Raw genomic sequence first — 27,870 nt, 5'->3', positions numbered from 1 at the left:
CTTAACCCAAGTCATGAATAACCAAATACCACCATATTATCACAGTAAATCCAACATATCTCATGCATTCACATAATTTTCACATAAATCACATCACAGTATATATATTCCAAACATTGTGCACACTCAATTCAACTCAGAACAAGAGCAAATGGACTTAGAACCCAACACTATTGGTCGAGCACTATTTGGCCGAACACTATTTGGCCGAATACTATTTGTCGAACGCTATTTGAACGGACGCTATTTGGACGGATGCTATTTGGACGAACACTATTTGGCCGAACACTATTTACTGCACCATTGGGTCGAACACTATCTGGATGAACGCAAAGAGACCGAATACTATGAGGTTGAACACTGTTTTGACGAACGCTTACAGAACGAACACTATCAAACTTAACACTGTTTGAATGAACGTCATATAGACCAAATACTATGAGGTTAAACATTGTTTGAACGGACGCTTAGAGGCCGAATACTATCAAGTCGAATACTGTTAGGACGAATACTGTTTGGTTGAATACTATTTGGACGGACGCCAAGAAATCAAGTATTATTAGGCCGAACGCTAACGGTAGAAATCTGAGAATAGCAATTCCAGACCGATCGCTACAATCACTATTACATCGTTAAGGTCAAACGCTAAATATCACTACAGGAGAATACCAAACCAAGACCGGACGCTATTTGTTGAACACTGTTAGGTCGAATACTATTTGACCGAACACTATTTGGTTGAATGCTATTTGCACGGACGCTATAAGATTAAGCACTATTAGGCCGAACGCTAAAACACTGAACACTATATTTAACCGAACACTATTAGAACAAACACTTGTGAGAATAAACACTACTAGGCCGAACGCTAAGAAAATTAAGCAGTATTGTGCCGAACGCTAAAACCGGGCACAATATTAGATCGAATACTGTTTGGACGAACGTTAAGATCGATCACTTAGGCTCGACACTAAAACACCAAACGTTATTAGACCGAATACTATTAGGTCGAACACTAATTGAACGAACGCTAAGATCGAGCACTTAGACTTAACGCTAAAACAGCGAACTCTATTAGACTGAATACTATTAGTTCGAACATTGTTTGGACGAACGCTCAAAGATCAATACTCATCAAGACCGAACGCTACCTATGACGACCACTACCTGAGGACAAACATCATCAAGACTGAACGTACCCTATGAACGATCACGAGAATAAACATCATCAAGACTGAACGTTCACTATGGATGATCACTATCGGAGAATAAATATCATCAAGACTGAACGCTAACGATCACTAGCACATGACCAAAAATGAACACTGACGCTCATGTACCAACGCAGGTCTTGCATATTCACCAAAATAGGATCCACACCCAAACGTGGGACTTGCCTATTCACTAAAACAAGACCCACACACCAATGTGGGACTTGCCCATCCCAAAATAGGACATGCTCAACAAAGTAAGGACTTTCTCACATCTCGGCTAAAGAGTACGTAAGACTATATACAATCCACTGTCTCAAACACAACAACATGGTTTATCAGACAACAATATGGAAAAACAATTCAACCAACATTACAAACAACTCAATCAACATTACAAGCACTTCAATCAACTTGGCACACATATATAATGATTTGGCAACCATATCACACAACTTGAAAAGTAATTTAAATAGCTCGGTTTCACTTAGACCATCTCGACAAAATGCTTAAATAGCTCGCCCAACACCATAGACAACTTGGCCAGGTTCTAAAACCTCCAAGCCGACCTAAACCACAGTCATAAATAATTTCTAGAATCCCGAAATCGAGGTCCTCAAACAACACAACCATACAACTCATCCAAAACACGAATAATTCAAACAACACCTAAAACAACTCGATCAACTTCACCAGGAGGTCGACCAACATCAAAAACCTTTAAAACGATCCTAAGAATGTCCAAATCTAAGCTTTAGAACCTTGAGACCAATGTCTAGAATCTCTTAGACCTACACATCCCGGCCGCTTGGCCAAAGACCTCGGCCAGCCAGGCCATAACTTGGCTAGCCCGATTTCATACCCTATATCCCCCAAAATATACCAACAAGGCACCGAAACAAGGAAACACACCAAGTACTCATCAATACAATCATAAAACATAATTATAACAACATAAGAAGCATGGAAATCAACTATAACAATGCATGAGTCGACCATCCTTTAAACATAATAACCTTATGTAAAACAACCCTAAAGAACTCTGCATAGTCTATTAAAAACATGGTCTAGGCATATATCAGCTTGACATTACACATACACACCCCTACACATGTTATACTAACCCTATAACAACCCGACATAACCCAATACCACCCTTACACAACCTAGTCTTGGAAAACAATAATCCAATAGAATCATATAATACATAAAATCATGTTTCATGTTCATGCAGCACTTAAAAACCCTAAAATTATTCATAATAATTTACGAATAGAAGGATGAACATAACTCAACAAAACACATACAACACAATGACATTTGGTTAAAACAATTAACATGACTCATATGATACATACCATCACCTTCACTACACACACACCAAACAAAATAGACATGCACTCACACATAATTTCTCAAACATATACATTGAAGGCTAACTCCCTTTACCTCTACCCAAGCAACCCTTATCCGTACTCAACCTCCAACACTTTCAACTTCTAGACCTTGACGTGACAAATCCAAAAGCCCTCTCTCTTTCTTTAAAAATTCTCTCAAGGTGGCTAGGTTTTTTTAATTATGAGGCTCACCCTCATTAATTTAGATTTATATCCCTAAACTAGACCTAAAACTTGTCCCAACTTTGGCCCAAATCTAGAAAAATAAAATACTAACCTTAACTCACCGTTTTGGGCCAAAATTAAAAGAAATCAACCTCTTTAGACACTTTGGGGCCTCAAAAGGGTGTAAAAGGGAAAATAATATCCCCCACACCACAACCAAGACTCGAAGGCATGTCCTTCCCCGCATGGAAAGCGAGGTCCAACACATCCACTATTGGACCATCGCACCTAAACTAGTAAATGATGCAAAAACTAAAATATAACCCCTTTTTATCTCACTTGGTAGTTCTCCAACATGATAACAAAATTAACAATCTCTTATACAATATTACATGCATTCACCCAACATATTTAATCTATGTCACAAGTGGTAGTAACATAAGGGAAATTCAGGAAAAGAATCTAGAGGAGAATAATTCTGTTAGGAAGAATGGACATATGTCAAGTAATCCTATAATTGTGAGTAATAGAAAAAATGCAAGGATGAGGAGGCCCAATCTACATTTGAAAGATTATGTGTGAGGTGGAAGTAGTTATATAAATCTGAGAGGAAAAGGAAAAAATGGGGGGTTTGTTACATTTTGTTTTTCTTATCCGTCTTGTCTCTGTAGTTACTATCATTTTGGAGTGCCTTTCATTCCTGATGAGAGAAAACGAATCATAATAATACTTTGAGAGTTTTTTCGTCAAACAATATTTTGCTTTGTGACCCTTGTCATTACATTGGTGCTTTCACTCTTCACTTCCATTCGTGGATGAAAACACTCGCTTGAAAGAGTTATCCTCTGATGTTAAGTGCATTTTAAAATTGATGGAATCTCGGCACATGGAGTATTCTACTTGTTTTGAGAGTCTTGAAACTACAATGACGTCGTTGCATGTAGCGAGTACCTCATCGAACATGTCTGATTCCAATTTTGTGACATTGTTTCATATTCGTAATGTCAAACTTGATTTCCCATGTTTCAATGGTTCAAATGTGTTGGAGTGGACTTTTCGGGTTGAAATTTTTTTCATGTTTTACAATACCCCGGAGGAGCAATGTGTTACCATTGCTATATGGAGGCAAATGTGATTCCTTGTTTCCAAATACTAGCTAAGACCACTCCATTTCAATCTTGGATTAGTTTCAAGCGATCCTAGGAATTGGAATTTGTCTCTTCCCCTTACGAATGTCTTCGTTCTACCCTTTTTAAATTGATGCAAATGGGATTCGTTTAAGATTATTACCGAGAATTTACAGTTTTGGCCAATCGTGTTCAGGACATTACTGCAGATGCTTAACTTGATTGTTTCATTAGTGGGCTCAAGATTGACATCCGTCATAATGTTATTGCTCAAAATCTCATAAAATTATTACCTGTTGTTTCATTGGAAAAGCTATTCGAAGAGAAATACCAGCCAAAACAAAAACCTACCTCAACCCTTCATTACCCCCAAATATCCACTATCCTCTTTAGCCCAAACAACAAAATCTACCAACTTACCAACCTTGTTACCCAACCCAAACACTATAAACTAGCCTAATTTATAATTAAGTAAGTTTACCAATGTTAAAAAAATGTTTACAACAAAAATGCACTTACGCCAGGACAAAGGATTGTGTTTCACTTATGATGAGAAATTTTCACCTTGCCATAGATGCCCTAACAAACAATATTTGTTGTTACAATTAGAGGAAGAGGTGGACTCGACACTAGAACCTGAACCACCTGATGTAGTCAATAATCCTCACATGCAATCACTAGACCAAGAACATCACCTTTCTTTTAATGCTCTCAAAGGAGCCTCTAGCATTGGTACTATGCGATTTCAGCATACTACCAATGGGGTTACTTGACAATGGGAGTTCATATAACTTCTTGCAACCACGACTTGCCCATTGCTTGAAATTAACCATTGAACCCACCACTGGATTTTAGATCATAGTTGGTCATGGAATCTCCTTGACTGTGGAAGGTATGGTGAGGGTAGTTGACATCTAGATCCAAGGGCACTCTTTAAAACTACCAATTTACATATTGCCAATATCGGGTGCATATTTAGTCTTAAGGACAGCTTGGTTACCTACTTTAGGCCCCATATTTTTTACTACAAGGCTTTGACATTGAAGTTCTTGGTAGAAGGGAACTATATAACACTTCATGGGGATAAACCACAACTTCCAACTCCAACACAATATAATAATCTTTGAAGATTGTAAAGAACTCATGCCATATCTAAACTATTTACACAGTTTCAGCAACCTCATTGTGTTGTTGATCACAGATTTCAATTACCTATGAATTTAGACCCTGAATTAGCTTTACTTTTGCACACCTATCATGATGTTTTTGCAGTTCCTACTAGTCTTCCTTCGAGTAGATCAAACAATCATTGTATTCCTTTGATTACAGGGGTTGATCCTGTCAAGGTTAGACCCTATAGATACCCTCACAGTCAAAAGGAACAAATTGAGAAGATGGTTAGAGAGATGTTATAAGAAGGAATTATAGTGCCCAATAATAGCCCTTTCTCTTCACCAATTATGTAGGTCAAGAACAAAGAAGGTACTTAGAGATTGTGTACAGACTACCGCACCTTAAATGCCATAATCATCAAAGACAATTTTCCTATTCCCAAAGTTGATGAGTTAATTGATGAGCTATTTGGGGCTCAATATTTTTCCAAGCTTGATCTCTGGTCTGACTATCATCAAATCTTGCTTAAGAAGGATAACCGATATAATACAACATTCAGAACACATCATGGGCACTATGAATGGCTTGTAATGCCATTTGGGTTGATGAATGCTCTAGCTACATTCCAATGCTTGATGAGTGAAATCTTTCAGGATATGTTGAGGAAACTTGTGTTGGTTTGTTTTACTACTATACTAGTCTATAGTCCAATGTGGTCTTCTCATTTACACTAACTAGAAGCTATCTTGCAATTACTAAGGAAGCACAAATTTTTTTCCAAGTTCTCTAAGTGTTCATTTCTTGTTACTCAAGTGGAATACTTAGGACACATTGTTTCGGGTCAAGGCGTAGCTGTAGATGCTTCCAAGGTAGAAGTTGTGTTAGGCTGGCCTCTTCCTACTAACCTCAAGTAGTTAAAGGGATTTTTGGGTCTTATGGGTTATTATAGGAAGTTTATCAAGGGTTATGCATCTATTGCAGCTCCTTTGACAAATTTGCTAAAGAAAGACAACTGTAATTAGGATGTTGCTACCACTACAACTTTTGACACTCTCAAATCTGCTTTAACTCAGGTTCCAGTACTTATTCTTCCAAATTTTTCTACTACTTTTGTATTCGAAACAAATGCATCAGGGACTGGTATAGGAGGTATGCTTAGTCAAAGCAATAATCTAGTTGCTTTCTTTTTTAAGAAATTAAACCTCGGACTTCAAAAATAATCAACTTATACACAAGAATTATATGCCATCTTTGAAGCAATATTGTAACACCCTAATATTTTAAAGGGTATAACTATTAGTAGAGACTAAATTAATTTGATATCTTCTATAAACAATCAAACTTTATTTCAATTCTCCCAAAGTACAATACCAAACTTACAAACTACAAACAATATAGTCTTCACCACTTAACATAAATTCGAAATTTCAACTTATAAGTTTTACACAACATAATTTTTCCAATACAAATTTATTCTTCTTACAAAATATCCTTGAAAGTTTTTCCCCGCATCTCTCTCATCTCTAAGCTTTTTCAACCGCATCTGCAACATTATCTATTCACATATAACATGAGTTATATGATCATAGCACAAACAAATAAGGGTAAGCCAACCATATCATATAAATCATTAAACTTGTAATAAAAATATTTCAATCATGTATTTCTGCAATTGCTAAAATATCATTATCCCGATGTCATTAATTCATCATTATCAAAATCATCTTCCTCATTTTCATAAACCTTACAAGTGTACCATGCTTACTCACGAAGCCTTATGGTCAGACCGCTCTCTGCCTGCTTCCTTAAGCCTCACCTGTATACTATGTCTTACTTTCTGAATCCTTATGGTCAGACCTCTCTCTGCCTGCTTCTATAAAACTTATGAACCATATATTTATGTCAAAGCCTTATGGTCAGAGCACTTTCTGCCTGCTTTCATAAACCTCAGGTGTTACTTTGATCATATCAAGCTCTCATGGTATAAACCAAACATACTACTCCCCGTAGTAAACATCATTTCATAAGCAATGATTTCTTATATCCACTCCAACATTTCATCAAATCAACAATTCATAACCTCTTATCCACATAACTCAATCATGTTCATTCTCTAATCATAATTTGACAATAACCTATTTTGGTGTCAATAAATTAAACATATTGCCAGATATCATACTTCATATTATAAACTCATTTTGACCATAACGAGTATAACTCAACATATTTTCACCAATCAAAGATCATAGATCAGCCAAAACACTTCAACATATCTTAGCAACTACATATTAAAGTCTGAGCTCAATGTAACGATAAATAAAATATATATGAAGTTTTTACCATGATAACTTTATGCATCTACAATCAACTTGTTTTATTTTATTTTCATCCTAGTAGAGATCTTTCTTTACCCCAATTGGTCACCGGAGAGGACCCAGATGTTTGAACGCATCAAACTCACCTTCGACGCCAGCACATATGACTAGTCACAACTGACTGGACCAGGCCAGGGCTGCTCTATGATCAAGGATGTGCCAACTCAGGTTTTTAAGGTTCCTCTATCCTATCAATAAAGGGAGGCCCTCAATGATTAACAATTTATTTATTTAAATTATCTACCTTGTTCTCTTATGCTCTAAATCTAAAATGCCTAATTTTAATATTTTTACTTCCTCTCACAACAACCTCAAACAGTATCTGTACATCTATTTAATACCCATATACAAGCTATTACAGAACCCTTACTCCAGACCTTCCAACAAGATCAATTTCAGCCAACAAACTCATTCAAAACAGATTAAATTCATCACATCAAAACATGTACAATTTAACAGTTTCAGTTATAACACCCAATATAATAAAAGTCATAAAACAGTTTCGCAAGAGAACACCAGTTAAACATTCGTTTGTATATAAATTCATACAAAAATAATTAGTTGCCCTTACCATCAAAATAATATTAATATAAAAATTCAGGGGAAACAAGAAATTGAATCTGGCAGAGCCGGTTAGACAACATCTCATCCTTCCAGAAAGATGCAATAAAAAGAATAGATAAAACAATAAAATTTCTGGCGAAACAAGAAGTTGAATCTGGCAGAGGCGGTTAGACAACTTCACATCCTTCCAAAAATACAATATAAATAAGACATAACAGGTATGGGGAAACAAGAAGTTGAATCTGGCAGAGCCGGTTAGACAACTTCTCGTCCTTCTAAAAATACAATATAAAGATATAAGAAACAACAAAAGCTTTGGGGAAACAAGAAGTTGAATCTGGCAGAGCCGGTTAGACAACTTCTCGTCCTTCCAAAAATACAATATAAAGATATAAGAAACAACCAAAGCTTTGGGGAAACAAGAAGTTGAATCAGGTAGAGCCGGTTAGACAACTTCTCGTCCTTCCAAAAATACAAAAGAAACAAATAAATGTTCTCATTCAAAATTCAAGACCATACAGCAACAAAATACTACATATTCAAGATTTAGGATTAGAGAAAAGCAAAGTATAAGAGTGGCTTCCCTTACCTCTATTACAGACTTAATCTCCTCGCTCTCTGAAAACTTCCAGAATATCCCCTTTGAAATTAGAAATTCTTCCAACTCTCTTCTCTCAAAAATTTTCTAAGTTCTTTGGTGTAAATTTTCAGTCTCCCCCCCTTGGTTATTTATAGCAAAAAAATTTACTATTCATTTTTTACTATTCATTTTAACTATTCGTTTTTTTTATTCATTTTACTATTACAAAAATAATTTTTTATTTGCAATTTGATGAATTCTGATCTCAAAGCTACGTGGAACACTTATCCTTTCCAAAAATATATTTTTTTTTACTATTCACAATTTACTATTCACTTTTTTTTATCTAGTATTTAACTTACAAATATTTTCAAGGATCTTACAATCTCCCCAACAACAATTATTTTCGCCCTCGAAAATTATTTATTTAAACAAAGACTATTTAACAAAAGATTACTTACAAAAGAGATATGGATATTCCTTTATCATAAATTCTTCCAATTCCCAAGTCATTTCCTGTGTGTCTTCATTCCAAAGTACCTTTACCGTGCGAATATCCTTCCCTCTTAACTTTTTCATTTGAACATCTAGTATACGCACTGGTCCAACTTCCATTGTTAAATTTTCCTTGACCTGAATTTCATCAACTTCTAACACATGCTTTGGATCTGGAATATACTTCCTCAGTTGGGATACATGAAAAACGTTATGCAAATTTGCCAATCGAGGTGGTAGTGCTATCTCATAAGCCATTGGCCCAATCTTTTTGAGAATTTGATACGGTCCGAGAAATTTTGGTGTCAGTTTCCTCATCTTGATAGCTCTCCTGACTCCTGTAGTTGGTGTTACTCGTAAGAATACATGATCTCCTTCTTCAAATTCTAACGGTCTTCTTCTTTTGTCGGCATATGACTTTTGTCTACTTTGAGTTGCTTTCATCCGATCTTGGATTAATTTTATTTTTTCTGTGGTTCGCTGTAATAGCTCGGGTCCCACTGTCAGTGCTTGCCTATCTTGAAACCAACACAACGGGGTTCTACATCTTCTTCCATATAAAGCTTCATATGGTGGCATACCAATACTGGAATGATAATTGTTGTTGTAAGTAAATTCTACTAATGGTAGTATCTCATTCCAACTTCCAAGATGATCTAATACACAAGTTCTTAGCAAATCCTCCAAAGACTGAATAGTCCTTTCTGTTTGACCATCAGTCTGAGGGTGATAAGCCAAACTCATCTTCAACTATGTTCCCAGAGCCTTCTGTAGCGTCTGCCAAAACCTTGAAGTAAACCTTGGATCTCTGTCTGACACAATGCTTGTAGGTATGCCATGCAACCTCACTACTTCCCCGATGTATAACTCCGTCAGCTTTTCTAGTGACATACGTTGACTAATGGGCAAAAAGTGAGCGCTCTTGGTTAGTCTATCAACGATAACCCAGATAGAATCGTGACCTTTTGATGATTTTGGTAAATGTGTTACAAAGTCCATCAAGATACTGTCCCACTTGCATTGAGGAATGTCTAACTGTCGTAACATCCCTCCCGGTTTTTGATGCTCCACTTTTGCCTTTTGACACACCAAGCAGGCTGCTACAAACTCGGCCACATCCCTCTTCATTCCATTCCACCAAAATGACTCTTTCAGGTCCTTATACATCTTAGTCATACCTGGATGTATGCTAAGACGACTTTTATGGCCTTCGTCTAAAATTAAATGTTTTAATTAACTCTTTCCAGGTATACACACTCTGTTCTTAAATCGAAGGATGCCATCTTTACTTAGAACGAACTCCTTATCTTGATTGGTGTCCAACAACCTGATCTTTTGCTGCAACTCTTGATCCATCGACTGCTCAACCTTCACTTGTTCTAAGAAGTCACTAGTGATTACTAAATGACTACACCATATATGATCTGGAGTTAACTGCAACCCCAAGTTCATATCACGTAACTTTTCTAACAGTTCTAATTCCTTCACCATCATTGTTGTTATCTGAGCTTGTCTCCTACTCAATGCATCTGCCACCACATTGGCTTTTCCTGGGTGATATAAAAGCTCGAAGTCATAGTCCTTCATATATTCCATCCATCTTCTTTGTCGCATGTTCAGCTCCTTTTGATCGAACAAATACTTTAGACTCTTATGGTCACTAAAAACTTAGAAACTTGCCCCATAGAGGTAGTGTCTCCATGTCTTTAATGCAAATACTACTGCTGTAAGTTCTATCTCATGCGTTGGGTAGTTCTTCTCATGCGCCTTTAGCTGCCTAGATGCATAAGCTACAGGTCTCCTTCCTTGCATTAGAACGCACCCCAATCCTTGATATGACGCATCGCAGTACACCTCAAAAGATTTGCTAGAGTCTGGAATGATTAATACTGGTGCTGACGTTAGTCGTTGCTTCATATCTTCAAAACTGGCTTCGCACTTGTTAGTCCACAGAAATGGTTGATCTTTACGAGTTAACTGAGTTAGAGGACCTACAATCTTGGAAAACCCTTCGACAAAACGTCGGTAATAACCGGCTAATCCTACAAAACTTCGTACTTCAGTTATAGTTTTCGGCCGCTCCCACTTTAGCACAGCTTCCACTTTTGCTGGATCCACTGAGATTCCTTGAGCAGAAATCACATGACCCAAAAATTGTACTTTCTCTATCCAGAACTCACGCTTTGACAGTTTCCCATACAGTTGATGTTTTCTCAAAATTTCCAACGCCACCCTCAAGTGTTCTGCATGCTTTTCCTTATTCTCTGAATAGATAAGAATATCATCTATAAATACTACCACGAACTTATCTAAACATGACCGAAATATTCTGTTCATGTAGTCCATAAAAATCGTTGGAGCATTCGTCACGCCAAATGGCATTACTACGTACTCAAAGTGTCCGTAGCGAGATCTGAAAGCCGTCTTTTGTACATCTTGCGTCTTGACAAGAATCTGATGGTACCCAGATCTGAGATCAATTTTTGAAAACACCTCTGCTCCTCTCAACTGATCTAATAGATCATCGATTCTTGGCAAAGGATATTTGTTCTTTATTGTAACCTTGTTCAACTGTCGATAATCCACGCACAACCTTGAACTTCCATCCTTCTTCTTCACTAGCAATACAGGAGCTCCCCATGGAGACACACTTGGACGGATAAACTTCTTCTCCAACAGATCTTCGATTTGCTTTTTCAACTCTGCTAGTTCGGCAGTAGCCATTCTGTATGGAGCCATAGAAACCGGGCCAGCTCCGGGCACTAGATCTATTGTGAAATCGATCTCTCGACTAGGTGGTAAACCTGACACTTCTTCTGGAAAAACATCAACATATTCTTCTACCACAGGTATTCCGATGATTTGTTCTTCAGTATTCTCTCTTTTCTCCTGAGCTAACACCACATAGCAGGTAGCTCCATCTTTGATATCCTTCGCAGCGACTCGAGTTGAGCTTAGTTCTAAATCGTTCAAATTTAGAAACTCTATCTTTTGTTTCCCACAATCAATAAGAACGTGATTGGCAGTCAACCAATCCATTCCCAAAATAATGTCTAGATTTTGAAGGGGTAAGCAGATCAAGTTCACTTTGAACTTGCGTCCTGCAATTTGGATCGGGCATCCGACACAGACTGAACTGGTCGCAACTGGTCCCGATGCTGGTGTAGAAACTACTAATTCACACCCTAGATCAAGCATCGGTAATCCGAGTCTTTCTAAACATGCTAGGAATATAAAGGAGTGTGTGGCTCCAGAGTCAAACAAAACATATACGCATTCTCCTAACAACATACAGGTGTGTAAGATTAATGTACCTGGCTTATTAGCCTCTTCTACAGACATTGCGAATACTCTTCCTGTTGCCCGGGGCTTTACTTCAGCAGAATCTTGTTGTTGTGGTTCACCCACCTTCTTTTTCTTTGGACAAACATGAGCAAAGTGTCCCGGATCATTGCAGATGAAACATCTCTTCCCTTCAACTTTTTCTCCAATAAGTTTAGGGCAGTCACGTCTGAAATGTGCTCCTCCACACTCAAAACACTTCACTGTTCCTCGATACGATAATTGTGGTTTTTCATAAGGCTTTTTGTTGAATTTTATTGAAGATTCTCCCTTTGCAAGTCTGGAAACTCTACTTGGATCAAACTCTAACAATTCTATCATTCTAGCTTTCTCTACCAATGCTGGAAACTCTTGTATTTCCAATGGCATAAGTACCTTCTTCAGTTCATGCCTTAGTCCTCCCTCGAATTTTCGACATCTCCGTTCTTCTATGATATTCTGAGTATAAAATCTTGAGAGATAATTAAATTTTACTACGTACTCTTGTACTGATAGCCTTCTTTGTTGTAAGGTCAGAAACTCTGCCTCCCTTGCAAATTTTGCACTATTTGGAAAATATTTTTCCAGGAACCTTATCTTAAAGTTCTCCCAATTCACAACCTCACCACGAATCGTCATCAATTGTTGCATACTTTCCCACCAATATTCAGCCTCACCCACCAAAAGAAATTATGCATAAGTTAATTTTTGTTCTTCTGAGCAAGTTATTACCCAGAAAATCTTCTCATTTTGCCTTAGCCAAGAGTCAGCCTCATCAGGAGTAGCCTCCCCATTAAATTTAGTTGGATCATGCCTTAAGAAGTCATTCAAGCTAGAATGATTTTGAGGTACTTGATCAACTTGTTGTTGCTGCATCTTTGTCGAGTTTTAAATGATGTCTTCAAAAAGATAACAATACAATTTAGCATATGATATCAATTTCCTCAAATAGTCATTTTCATCATAAACCATTAATAATTTTACTAAGAATAATAATTTCACTCCCCAGAGTCCCAAAATATTTTCGAAAACCATTGCTCTGATACCAAAATTGTAACACCCTAATATTTTAAAGGGTATTACTGTTAGTAGAGACTAAATTAATTTGATATCTTCTATAAACAATCAAACTTTATTTTAATTCTCCCAAAGTACAATACCAAACTTACAACCTTCAAACAATATAGTCTTCACCACTTAACATAAATTCGAAATTTCAACTTTTAAGTTTTACACAACATAATTTTTCCAATACAAATTTATTCTTTTTACAAAATACCCCTGAAAGTTTTTCCCCGCATCTCTCTCATCTTTAAGCTTTTTCAACCGCATCTGCAACATTATCTATTCACATATCACATGAGTTATATGATCATAGCACAAAAAAATAAGGGTAAGTCAATCATATCATATAAATCATTAAACTTGTAATAAAAATATTTCAATCATGTATTTCTGCAATTGCTAAAATATCATTATCCCGATGTCATTAATTCATCATTATCAAAATCATCTTCCTCATTTTCATAAACGGTTTAATGTCTCCGTAGGTCCCTATTTTGGTCATGAATTTCAAATAGGTCCTCTTCATTTTCGGCGTATCAATTGAGTCCTTTTTTTTTGTAAAATTGAATCAATTACAGGCCTGCCGTTAATTTGGACAAACAGCCGTTACAGTATTGGTTACGTGGCATTTAAAATTATTTTTGTATTAAATAATTGGTATGCACAGATGTATATTCAGTTTTGGATAAGGGCAAAGTAGGGACTTACAAGTGTACCATGCTTACTCACGAAGCCTTATGGTCAGACCGCTCTCTGCCTGCTTCCTTAAGCCTCACCTGTATACTATGTCTTACTTTCTGAATCCTTATGGTCAGACCACTTTCTGCCTGCTTTCATAAACCTCAGGTGTTACTTTGCTCATATCAAGCTCTCATGGTATAAACCGAACATACTACTCCCCGTAGTAAACATCATTTCATAAGCAATGATTTCTTATATCCACTCCAAAATTTCATCAAATCAACATTTCATACCCTCTTATCCACTCCAACATTTCATCAAATCAACAATTCATAACCTCTTATCCACATAACTCAATCATGTTCATTCTCTAATCATAATTTGACAATAACCTATTTTGGTGTCAATAAGTTAAACATATTGCCAGATATCATACTTCATATTATAAACTCATTTTGACCATAACGAGTATAACTCAACATATTTTCACCAATCAAAGATCATAGATCAGTCAAAACACTTCAACATATCTTAGCAACTACATATTAAAGTCTGAGCTCAATGTAACGATAAATAAAATATATATGAAGTTTTTACCATGATAACTTTATGCATCTACAATCAACTTGTTTTATTTTATTTTCATCCTAGTAGAGATCTTTCTTTACCCCAATTGGTCACCGGAGAGGACCCAGATGTTTGAACGCATCAAACTCACCTTCGACGCCAGCACATATGACTAGTCACAACTGATTGGACCAGGCCAGGGCTGCTCTATGATCAGGGATGTGCCAACTCAGGTTTTTAAGGTTCCTCTATCCTATCAACAAAGGGAGGCCCTCAATGATTAACAATTTATTTATTTAAATTATCTACCTTGTTCTCTTATGCTTTAAATCTAAAATGCCTAATTTTAATATTTTTACTTCCTCTCACAACAACCTCAAACAGTATCTGTACATCTATTTAATACCCATATACAAGCTATTACAGAACCCTTACTCCAGACCTTCCAACAAGATCAATTTCAGCCAACAAACTCATTCAAAACAGATTAAATTCATCACAACATGTACAATTTAACAGTTTCAGTTATAACACCTAATATAATAAAAGTCATAAAACAGTTTCGCAAGAGAACACTAGTTCAACATTCGTTTGTATATAAATTCATACAAAAATAATTAGTTGCCCTTACCATCAAAATAATATTAATATAAAAATTCAGGGGAAACAAGAAATTGAATTTGGCAGAACCAGTTAGACAGCTTCTCATCCTTCCAGAAAGATGCAATAAAAAGAATATATAAAATAATAAAATTTCTGGGAAAACAAGAAGTTGAATCTGGCAGAGCCGGTTAGACAACTTGACATCCTTCCAAAAATACAATATAAATAAGAAATAACAGGTAAGGGGAAACAAGAAGTTGAATCTGGCAGAGCCGGTTAGACAACTTCTCGTCTTTCCAAAAATACAATATAAAGATATAAGAAACAACAAAAGCTTTGGGGAAACAAGAAGTTGAATCTGGCAGAGTCGGTTAGACAACTTCTTGTCCTTCCAAAAATACAATATAAAGATATAAGAAACAACCAAAGCTTTGGGGAAACAAGAAGTTGAATCTGGTAGAGCCGGTTAGACAACTTCTCGTCCTTCCAAAAGTACAAAAGAAACAAATAAATGTTCTCATTCAAAATTCAAGACCATACAACAACAAAATACTACATATTCAAGATTTAGGATTAAAGAAAAGCAAAGTATAAGAGTGGCTTCCCTTACCTCTATTACAGACTTAATCTCCTCGCTCTCTGAAAACTTCCAGAATATCCCCTTTGAAATTAGAAATTCTTCCAACTCTCTTCTCTCAAAAATTTTCTAAGTTCTTTGGTGTAAATTTTCAGTCTCCCCCCCTTGGTTATTTATAGCAAAAAAATTTACTATTCATTTTTTACTATTCATTTTAACTATTCGTTTTTTTTATTCATTTTACTATTACAAAAATAATTTTTTATTTGCAATTTGATGAATTCTGATCTCAAAGCTACGTGGAACACTTATCCTTTCCAAAAATATATTTTTTTTTACTATTCACAATTTACTATTCACTTTTTTTTATCTAGTATTTAACTTACAAATATTTTCAAGGATCTTACAAATAGCAAAATTCAAACATTACCTTTTGGGGCACAAGTTCTTAATTAGGACAGATTAGAAGAGTCTTATTCACCATCATTTGCCAATGGCCCCTATCATGTACCAACAACTAGTGAGTTTATTGATTAAATTTTGATAAAAGTTAACAATATTGAGAAACACATACGCATCAATGTATAACACGATATACAACTCTCTTTTAGACTCAGTCATCCATGTTTGCATATATAATAGTCTGGAATCTAATGTGTTTCCAGATGGTTGAATGGTCTGAAGTTCAAGAAAGCCATACATTGTTGCCCGACCTTGTTCCACTACGATGGTGTCCATGTACCTATAACAATAAAGTTAAGTATATTTATTAAAAAGTAATAATAATAATAACATATAAATTGTTAAATAACAATTAAAAAACTTACATACACCATGTATGCATGAAATGTTCAACATTATTTCTCCAACAACGACTTTACTATCGAGTATAAATCAAGGAAGGCCAATTTGGCAGTAGATGCTTTATCTAGATCATTTTTCATGACATGGCCTCAACCAAAATTGACAATTCTACCCGTATTATGTGATGCGATTACAGCGAATATGAAATTACACAACATCTGTGAGTTATGTCGCAAGGGTATCCCTTCCTAGGAATCATGACTTGATTCAGCACATATTATATGAATTTTACTCTTCCCCACTCGGCGGAAATTTGGGTGTTGCACAAACTGTATATTGGATTGCTGCACAATTTCACTAGCAAGGTCTGCATAGCTAATTTTGTTAAGAAATGTCTCATTTGTGAACATGATAAGTCTTCCAATACATTACCTTCAGGGTTGTTGCATCATCTTCCCATTCCAGCACAAATATGGGATGATATCGCAATCGATTTCATTACGGGACTATCCAATGCTTGTGGGTTTACAGTGATCATGGTAGTGGTTGATAGACTTTCTAAGTATCCCATTTTTCTCCTCTAAAAGCCAATTACAATAGTGTGCAAGTGGATGAATTGTTCATGCAGACAGAGGTGAAATTGCATGGATTTCCCAAGTCTATTGTATCGGATAGAGACAAAGTTTTTATGACTCAGTTTTGAAACAACTCTTCTGGTTGAGTGGCAATTTTTCAGCCATGAGCACCGCATACCATCCCCAATCTGAAGCTGTCAATCGTTGTTTGGAATTGTACTTATGTTGTTTTGTTTATGACAATCCAAAGATGTGGCTGAAATTGTTACCTTGGACAGAATTTTGGTATAATACTTTTCCTATTATCCAATATATTGGTACGATGGCTTTCAAATTGTTGTTGCCTTCAACTGCTTGCATTCATCCCGTTTTTCATGTGTCGGAGTTGAAACCATGCCACTGTGTTCATAAAAAATCATATATTCCACTTCCTCTAGTTACTAATGACCAAGGTCTTATATTATAGCCACATGAGATTTTGCAATCTAGAGTTATTATGCAAGGAGGCCAACATATTCCTCAGGTTTTGGTACATTGGGACGGTATCGGTGTAGAACATGTTACTTGGGAGGATCTTTCTTATGTGCAAAACACTTATCCTAACTTCAACCTTGAGGGCAAAGTTGATTTTAATGGGAAAGGTACAGCCACAAGTGGTAATAACACAAGGGAAATTCAGGAAAAGAATCTAGAGGAGAATAATTCTGTTAGGAAAAATGGACAGATGTCAAGTAATCCTATAATGAGCAACAAAAAAAGTGCAAGGATGAGAGGCCCAATGTAGGTATGAAAGATTATGTGTGAGGTGGAAGTGGTTATATAAATCTGAGACGAAAAGGAAAAAAGAGGGTGTTTGTTACATTCTGTTTTTCTTCTCTGTCTTGTCTCTATAGTTACTATCATTATGGAGTGACCTTCATTCCTGATGAGAGAAAATGAAGCATAATAATACTGAGAGTTTTTTGTGAAACGATATTTTGCTTTGTGACCCTTGTCATTACAAACTATGGTAAATTCATACAAATATTATTTATATAATTATTTCTAACACAAAACAACCACTTTAATAAGTGGAAACTTTATTCATCTCAAGGAACTAAACTGAAATATTGTCCCTTATTTCAGCTATATATAATGCCTAGCATCTAAAAATTGAGCTACCCTCATTGGATTTTGATATTTGTAATGCTTCACCATCACTAGTTGACTCATCATGAGAATAATGCGAGCTTGAGCTACTTAGAGAGACGCTCTGAATTGGAGGAGATGGTGGCTGTCTTAAATTCATGTGCATCATCTGACATGTGCTATTACTATCTATGAATTCTGAACTGCGAGTTGGTGATTCATCTTCGCACTTGAAGGATTCCTTCATTTCATCTTCAGATTCGTCAGACTCTGATGCACTATAAATCGAATCTGACCTTGCTGGGGAGTAATCTCTTAAGATGCTGTCACATGTTCTGCCTTCCACAATGTCAGTCAAAGCATCAACAACCTGTAGTAACAAATATGAAGTCAAGTAAAATAAAAAAGCATCACCTTAGAATCTTCTCATGCATTTTATCAAGTTGATCATGAATGTTAGGAAAAACAATATATGATTGTTTTTCATTTAATCTAGCACTGTCTCTAATATATATTCTTTGGATATCTCAAAAAAATTTCAAAGCTATAAGTAATATAAAAAGAAGACAATTTCCAAAATTGTAGCCTACCTGAATCATATTTAGTCTCCTTTGAGGCTCTCTGCTTAGACATTTCTCAGCTATTCGAACCATCCAAAATAGTTGATGAACATCATGAGCCTTAATGATCCTTTCATCAATTAAATCTGGATAGTTCCTCTCTTTTAAAAGTGGCCTTGCCTGCAAGAAAATTTCTTTTGGATATTAATTGACAAACTTATTAGGATTACTTAGTTATGTCTATTCATCTGAGTGTTGGAGTTAAAACTTATAAATCAGGCCCAACACTTCTATAAAGTCAAAATAGAAAGAACATTATCAATAGTAGTTGATTGTGTTCATGTATGTACTTAAAGGTCAACTGAAAAAAATACAAATTAGAATAACTGAACTACCGATTCTGCCTAAATAGTGTCTTAAATGATTGTAAGAAAAGATTCAAAAGGGACAAAGATTTTAGCATATCCGTGAAATTTATTTGCATCATGTTGATGCTTTGATGAGCTGAGGTAGTACTAGAAAATTAAGATACTTTGAAATTTCATAGCCTTTAGATTGTTACCCATCCCACAAGACTTCTTCCTCCAAGTCTTTTATCTGTAGTTCTCATTCCTGTTATTAGCTGCAGTAGAACCACTCCAAAAGAGTATACATCTGTTTTGCTAGACACTTTCCCATGTTCTGCATATTCTGGTGCCAAGTACCCCAAAGTTCCAACAACTTCGGTTGAGTGTATCGAGTCTTCATTTTGACTTCTTGCTAATCCAAAGTCTCCTATCTAAAAAATCCACCAGGAAAGAAAAATGTTAGTTTCAATCAAGCTCAGTTTCTTAATGGAATTAACAGTGAGCTTATACAGTGCTCTCTGGCTATCATATCATTTTTCTTTCTCATTTGCACAAATGCATTAAGTACTGCCTATAAGTCTTCATTCTTAAACGTTTCACCATTATTCAACAATTGAACATTGTCAATGCTCTGGACTAATATCCTACAAAGCAGTCCTGGATGCATCATTGCTATTTGCAAATTTGAATATATGTCATTTTGTAGCTAGTATCATATGAGTGAAATATGTGTAGATTCAGGACTTGGTGCATTACCAATGGATGATGATCATGTGTTATAAGGATATTATTTGGTCTCACATCTCTGTGTATCATTTTATTCTTGTGTAAGTATAGTAAGCCTTTGGCAGCTCCAATTGCTATATTGATCCTATCTTCCCAACTAAGAGGTGAGCGAGAATGTTCTACATCAATATAACAAAAGTTAGTTTCTTATAAAATGCTGTATCAAGAATAACATAAGAAGAAACAAAAAAATACTAAAGTTAAATCCTGATTTCTTACCTGATAGATGTTGGTCTAGTGAACCATTGCAAACATATTCATACACAAGAAGCCTATTAGTTCCTTCTGAGCATGAACCTAGCAGCACAACCACATTCTCATGTCTTGCTTTGCTAAGTAAATTCACTTCGGACTTAAACTCCTTCTCTCCTTGGAAACCTGCATTTTTATGTTGCTTGACAGCAATCTTCATTCCATTAAGCAGTCCTTTGTAGACAGATCCAAATCCTCCTTCTGACAGAAAGTTGTTGGGAGAAAATCCTTTTGTAGCAGCAAAGAGCTCTGCATAAGTGAAATCTATCTGCAATCCAACTTTTGGTCGTCGATTATTGCACACAGAACAAAGTGGATTTGTAAATTCTTCCTCCATATGAGATTTTTCAGTATTTCTACCGTGTTTCTCTTTTTTATCTACTTCCGATTGGTTCATTTCTTCATTCTCCGAAATGTGAAATAGTGATCGGTTTCCTGCTGTTTCTTGTTCTATATTTGAATAGAAATTTCCCTCTTGGTGTTGATGGCCATACCGGAAGCTTCCAAAACTAGAATTGGAGACTTCTGTACTCCACTGACTTGAGGCTCCAGTTGATGTCAACATATCACTTGATGAAGACCTGGACACTGCTTGATGTAACATTGATCAGTCAGGTGTACAATTTAATCATCAAAAAGAGATGTATAGGATTTAAGTAGTACCACACATCATTGAATTAATGGAGATTGTACTCAAGTTCTTTAGCTGTTTTATTTAGCAGTGAATGTAGCAAGCGTTTGTTAATGTGACTAACTATTACCTCAACAAAAACTCAACAATGATAAACTTGCACCATAATTTTTGTTTGCATGATTCTTGAGTAAAAATTGAGAATCTTCACTATGTGAAATGGAAGTAGATAGTATTGATTGAGCAAAAGACTATCTATTCAAAGTTAACATATATTGACCATCTTTCTTTAATTATCATAAAGCGTTTGACCACTATTTGATATATTTGCAGTTTTTTGACAGATAGGGTTTGGAAGAACGCCAGGATTCCTTGTGTTTATGGCAAGGATTTTCACTACATGACTTTAAATTTCTATAGATTTGAGAAGTGATGAAAATTGGTCCAGTCAACACCAAAATGGAAATATATTATTACAACTCATCTAATTAGAAGTTTTTGACATTATAGGTGGGGTTTTGAAGATATTTTTGTATGAGGTTTGTTATCCTTTCCAATTTGTTTCTACTATGTTTTGGGAAATAGAGAGAAAAAACATAACCTGTCTATGACAATATAGAAATATTAATCTATATATTTGTATATTTAGACAGTATTGTTATGCCAAAAGAAATACTCACTCTGAAGAGAACGTTCTTCCTCTTCACTTCCTGGAAACATTTCTTTATAGCTTACATTTTCTTGCCTGTCAACAAGTGATTTGGTGCTGGATGTTGATTTTGGATCTTTCAACCTCTCAATTGAATTGTCACTTGTTATCCTATACATGCCACAAGGATGCCGGCGCATGAAATACTTCATATCTTTGTGGATCTGTCTGCAGTGAGGCAAAATGCTATAACGTTAACACAATTTATACAAATAACATTGCATAAGTGGTCTTTGGATAGTTTGATATCATAAGCTAGTTTCTGGTTTTGTTAGAGAAACTATTTCTCCTTAACAGTGGCCTTAAATTAACAGTTGTGCAAGGTTCAGCTTAAATAAATCTGCATAACTAAGTTCAGAAAAGATGAAAAATAGTGAAAGATCCTATATTTTGGTCCTAGACATCATCTTTTTCTGCTCAGAGTGGGAAATTTTTTTACATTTTGTGTTTGTTCTCTAAACATGTTCAATTCCCTCTTAAGTTCGTTGTAGAGCAAGAAAAAACGATATGCAGCATACCTAAATAAAATCAAACTTGTGGCCTGAAAATCCTTGGCAGCAGTAGAGGCAACCTCTGCAGTAGGTCCTACAAGCACTTCAATTTGGAATCCAATCTGTGAAACATCATTCCAAAGAAAAGTTTCATTAACCATTTCTCCTTAAACAGTGTAAAGGTCTGTTCAGTTTATCCGCAAGATCATTATCTGTACAAGGGAACATGTATAAAACATTCGTATTGATGTTAATAAACCACAAAATATGTATATACATTTTCTGCTCTACTTCTTGTCAAATCCCTTTTCTAACTGTGTTAAGTGTTATCTATACTTATTTGATATTTCAGTAATGTATGTTAAGTATATGGATTGTGCTAACCTCATTCAATTTACAGTAGTTGGAAATCTCCTTGATGTTCTCGTTCATGAGATATTCTTTCTTTTTTTTGGTATGCCATTTTCCAATTATTTTCTGGTTTGTTGAAATCATCATTGAACTGGAATCAACTCTGACCATGTAACCCACTAAAGAGAAGAAAAGTGAAAAATAAGTCAGCAACATCAATTACAATTAGTAAGTAAAATGGCTGATTCAAAATTTGACTTTACTTTATCTATTTTAACATCACTTTCAACCTAAAACTATGAGTTTATGAGTCTTGATTCTTATATGATGTTCAAATTTTTCGTTTTTATCCAATGTGAAACTTAATGCATTTTCAATAGTAAAAACATGGTAAGAAAAAAAAATATGGATCCTACAACTTTTGGTCTCTCTAATTTCTTTCCTTTCAAATCTTTTCTTTAACTTTCTACTTTCCTTAAACCAAATAAGGCAAGGCACAAAGAAATTATAGTGAATTCTTACTAGGCTTTCTTGGAAGAAAAGAAAACATACTGGGACTGCTAATCCAATCAAGGATAGCAACAATTATAAGCTGATCTCCAGCTTTAACAGAAAACTTTTCCAGGGCTCCAAGGATAGCTTTTGAACTAACATCTCTTGATGCATCCTGGATCACCACTACCCTCTGAGTTTCTGCACTCATCGTTTTTGTGCTTCAAAGACTTCCTCTTGAAGTTTCTAACAAGTTTTTAGACACACAAAAAAAGGTGTGTAGAAATTTTATGTGGAGCTGTACAATTCCTAGACCAGAGGATTTAACACTAAATGCCTAGCATTGCTTCAAACTTTTACCAAATATTTCTTATATATGAAACAGTGAAAAGAAAATCATCAGCTACTAACTATAAGGGACTGATATTATATATATACAACAAGGATTTAATATATTAGAACAAACATAGTCAAGAAAACAAAGGGTTTTAGGAGAACTATAAAGGAACATATTTGTATATTGTAATTCTATCAAAACATAAAAAATAGGGGACCTCTGAGATCAAACACATTGAATATCAAATTCTCCAAACTTATTCTTTCTCTGACACATGTTGATACTTATAGAGAAGTGAGTTAAAACAAAATTCAAGAGGATAAGGGTGGTGATCGATGCATCAGAGCTCAAGAGAGTGTTAGCAGTAGCAGAGAATATTATTAGCATATCCAAAGGGCCCTGAATCATTTTCCAATTAATGAGAAACAAGGAGAATTTATTAGCCTAATTTGAGAATATTATATTCTTTTTCATTTACTTTTATGCTGCATTCATTGAAGAAATTTTGTACACATTGCTGGACTCAAAAACAGGAAGAAAGAGCTTAGCATGTGGTGGAATAACCTATGCTGTGTGACAAGAAATGTAACATTGTTGGCAAGAGATTTGTTTATTCTTGCTGGTTCTGTCTCTGAGTACAGAGTGTTGAGACTTTGCACGTGTAAGAGCTGGACAAGGCAAAGTAATTCATTAAAAAATTGCATGAACAGAATTATTATATAGCTGGTTGTTGTGTGATTAGGTCATCATTATGTCCTGACATTTTTTTGTGTTGTTGATTTAAGACACAGACCAATTCAGCATGGACACTATCATTTCATAGTGTATTTTAAGGTTTCATTATACTTTAGTCTTCAAAATTCATAATGGATTCTATTTTAATTTCTTACATTTAAAAAAGGAAATTATTTTAATCTTGTAAATGAAGTCTAATCCTTTAAAATTGTTGTTTAAAGATTAACAGTAATTTAATTTTTTTTTTCATCCTTTAAATTTAATGTTATAAAAGGCTACACAACTTTTTCTTCAATGTTATGATACTGAATTGTGATGAAAGTATATGGTAACAATATGAACCTATCCATCGTACATTTAGTTTCCAAAGATTGGAGTGGATTAATCTATATAAGACTTCAGATTAGTAAATGTTTAGATTGGACTGACAAGTGATATTTTAAATTGTTAAGATTAATTATCATACGTATGATATATTATTTATTTATGGTAACAATATGAACCTCTCCATTTCACATTTAGTTTCCAAATTGGAGTGGATTAATCCACATAGAAAATGTATCGATTCTAAGTTCGAGAAATAATATCGTTAAGATTAATCAACATATATTTAAATATACATATAATGTATTATCCATTCTAGAGTATAGATTAGTTTTGTCTTTTAAACGACATGTAAGAAATTAAATGAGTATTTAAATTCTATTTGATCTTAATTTCTAAGCGATGTGCATGTGATATGTAACATCCCAAAATATAGTAATTACCATAGATTAGAATTAATTACAATTAACAGTAAAACATGCAGTCTTTACAATTAACAGAGTTCAAGGTTCAAAAGCCGAATGGCTTGGATACAAAAATAACGAGCGTAACACCGAAACAGGAAAGTAAACTAGAACGAACGATTTTACAAAAGAATTAACCGAACGTCCAAAAAGCTAACATTTACAACCAAACATCTACGCGCGCTCTAATCAAAACGAAAGACGGACGTTCTACTGCTCCGCTTTCACTTCCACTTCAACCAAGTTTTCTTCTTCGATCACATCCTCTAAGGTGGCCTCGCCTTCTGCTCACATCCACACGGATGATCATTGCAAGACAGGACGAACGTGCATAGACAGCAGGACAACACAAGGAAAACGAAAGGGTAAGCTTATATAGTTTAAGTTATACATCAACACATACAATAAAACATTTCATTCCACACAACACATAGTTTAACATATAACATCATGTAGCATCTACATATATATATATATGACGACCATCCGGACTGTATGAACCGTGTAGCTACAGGCGTCCTTGCACCCGAGTGATGTAGTAACTAGGATACACTCAACAGCTGCCACTCGAGGTTAGCTCTATCCAAAGTACCCCTAAGGAATAGAACCTCCTACCATTCCCACACATGACTACTCTCCTCTACTTGAAGATGAGTATCACGGAATATCAGGATGGACCAAGCCAGCATTAGCAATAGCCACAGTCATACTTTACCAATTAATATCCAACATATAGGAGACGTTCCTCCCTGGAACGCTCGTTCAAATTCCATAATCGTATAATCATGTAATATAGTGTTCACACGTCTTAATATTTCATATTCATAACATTTTCATTCTATGTTCCACTTTCTTAAAAAGACGAATGTTCAACTTTTTGAAGGAAGAGGACGAACGTTAAAAGCCAGATTTAGAATAACCCATTATCAATCAGAAAGACTCCAGAGGAATACGACCATTTTCAGAATATTTTAAGTACCAAGAGGTCAGGTTGACTCAACTTGGACGAAGATACATCAAGAAGAATACTTAACTACATTGGGAATCTTTTGTTTAAAAGGGGTCGATTGCCAGTCAATGACCGAACGCGCAAATATACATTTACTAATTATTTTGGACGAACGCTATTTACGTTCGTTAAGGAATCAAAGATAAGGACGAGCGTTCGATCTAAGACCGAACACTACGTTAAGACGCACGCTAGGTAGATGACCGAAAACCAATCATGACGAACGCTTGGTTCAAGACCGAGCGCTCTTTAGGACGAACACTTGGTTCAAGACCGAGCGCTCTTTAGGATGAACGCTTGGTATAAGACCGAGCGTTATTTAGAACGAACGTTCGGTATAAGACCGAGCGCTATTTAGGACGAACGCTCAGTGTAAGACCGAATGTTACTTAATTCCGTACTATTTAATTTAAGGCATACGACAACTCTATACTGAGCCGAACGCTCAAACATAGTAATTCGAAATAAGGACGCTCGTTCTCAAATCGAATTCTTCCCAAATGAAAGAATTCTACTCTAAGTAATTTTTAGGGAAACCGAACGGTATAAGACCGTACGATGACGAGCGTAATGTATCATAGGGAGAATTATCATATCCAGATTTTTCAACTATCTTAACTTTAACATTTTTCATATGATTCATACTTTATAAATTCACATCCAATATTACTTCACAAACTTTATGGAATTCATCACATTAATAACTCATTCATTACAGTAATAATCCATTTTTCATACGTATCAAAACAACATGCAGTTCAACCAAATCAAAATCATATTCCATAACAGTGATCGTTCATAACATCTCACTCATCATACTTTTCATACATGCAAACCAGATCATACAACATACAAGTATAAATTAAACATATAAGCTTCCCTTACCCGGATCAATGAAGGAAACGTCCTAACACAAGATTTTTGGTTCGTCCAGCGAACGGTATTCTACCCTCAATGCCTCTTGACTCTTCTTAAATCAAATCTAACCACAGAAAAATGAATCCTTTAGACTACACATTTGCATGCAGCCAACAACCTGGTTTCCAGAAAACCTAAGGACGAGCTACTGAAGGAGAACTTACCAATTTAAGTTCTTGAAACTGTTCGGTCCAATGTGTAGCTCTCGGTTCAGCGAACGTTCCTACGATGCTGAAACGTGATCGGAGAAAAGCTTGGTGAGTTGCAGTAGAGAGAAGTTGGGAGGTTTTAGAGAGAAGTTGGAGAGAAATGAAGGGGTGAGTTCAGAGGTAGAAGATGAGTGCGTGCAGGTGAGAGAGATTTTCGAAAAACTAAAGTTTTGTTAATTTCCACGCCCCACGGACGAGCGTCTCCTCTGCTGACACCTACACACCCACTTCTGATTTCAGAAACTTCTAACGTGATAGGTGGCGTTCATGCATGCAGAGAGTGAGAAGAAGATTTTCAGAAATTGGTTTTCTTCCCAAGTCAAGCAGACGTCCTCTGATACACGGACACCTGTCTTCCACTAGCATTTTCAGAATTCCCCTATTTGCGACACTTGGCAGTGGAGTTTCAAATTAGGGAGTGGGTTTTAATGGCTGAGCATTGAAGGGGCGTGCATTAATGGTGATGTGACAGAAATTATCATTGCTAATTATTAAGGGTCTCACATTCTCCCTAACTACAAAACTTTTCGTCCTCGAAAATTTAAAACTTACCCGTAAACAAGTGTGGATACAAGTCTCTCATAGCATCCACCACTTCCCACGTTGAATCGCCAGTCTTCGCGTCCCACACCATTTTAACTAGACGAACGTCCTTTCCTTTATATAGCTTGGTGCGGTTGTCTTCCACGCGGACTGGTTGTAACTCCAGCGTTTGATCATGACGAAGTTGAACGTCTTCCAACTCCAGTACGTGAGATGGATTCGCTATGTACTTCCGAAGTTGGGAAACGTGGAAGACTGGATGAAGATTTGATAACTGAGGAGGCAAGGCAAGTTCATAAGCTACTGGTCCAATCTTCTTCAAAATCTGGTACGGTCCTATGAACTTGGGAGACAGCTTCTTTGG

At 35.7% G+C, this 27,870-nt stretch overlaps 2 protein-coding genes across 2 annotated transcripts; both read right to left on the bottom strand.

The window, feature by feature from the left end:
- Positions 1 to 170: 170 nt before the first annotated feature.
- On the bottom strand, positions 171 to 9,453 carry LOC128194659 (uncharacterized; the record flags this gene model as incomplete). Its single annotated transcript, XM_052870216.1, has 2 exons — positions 171 to 405; positions 8,996 to 9,453. Coding segments are annotated over 2 exons (693 nt in total), but the record flags the coding sequence as incomplete, so codon positions are not given.
- Positions 9,454 to 18,358: 8,905 nt separating this feature from the next.
- LOC108332678 (probable serine/threonine-protein kinase PBL6) lies at positions 18,359 to 23,178 on the bottom strand. Its single transcript, XM_017567992.1, has 9 exons — positions 23,028 to 23,178; positions 22,509 to 22,654; positions 22,152 to 22,246; positions 21,599 to 21,801; positions 20,261 to 20,890; positions 20,012 to 20,160; positions 19,471 to 19,686; positions 18,939 to 19,088; positions 18,359 to 18,718 (listed from the first exon to the last, which is right to left on the bottom strand). Exons 1-9 carry the CDS (start codon positions 23,176 to 23,178, stop codon positions 18,359 to 18,361), a joined length of 2,100 nt encoding a protein of 699 aa, XP_017423481.1.
- Positions 23,179 to 27,870: the final 4,692 nt, after the last annotated feature.

The sequence above is a fragment of the Vigna angularis genome, chromosome 11, assembly GCF_016808095.1.
Source record: "Vigna angularis cultivar LongXiaoDou No.4 chromosome 11, ASM1680809v1, whole genome shotgun sequence".
Lineage (NCBI taxonomy): Eukaryota > Viridiplantae > Streptophyta > Magnoliopsida > Fabales > Fabaceae > Vigna > Vigna angularis.
The sequence above is the reverse complement of the archived record's forward strand: the minus strand, read 5'-3'. Positions and strand labels throughout refer to the sequence as shown.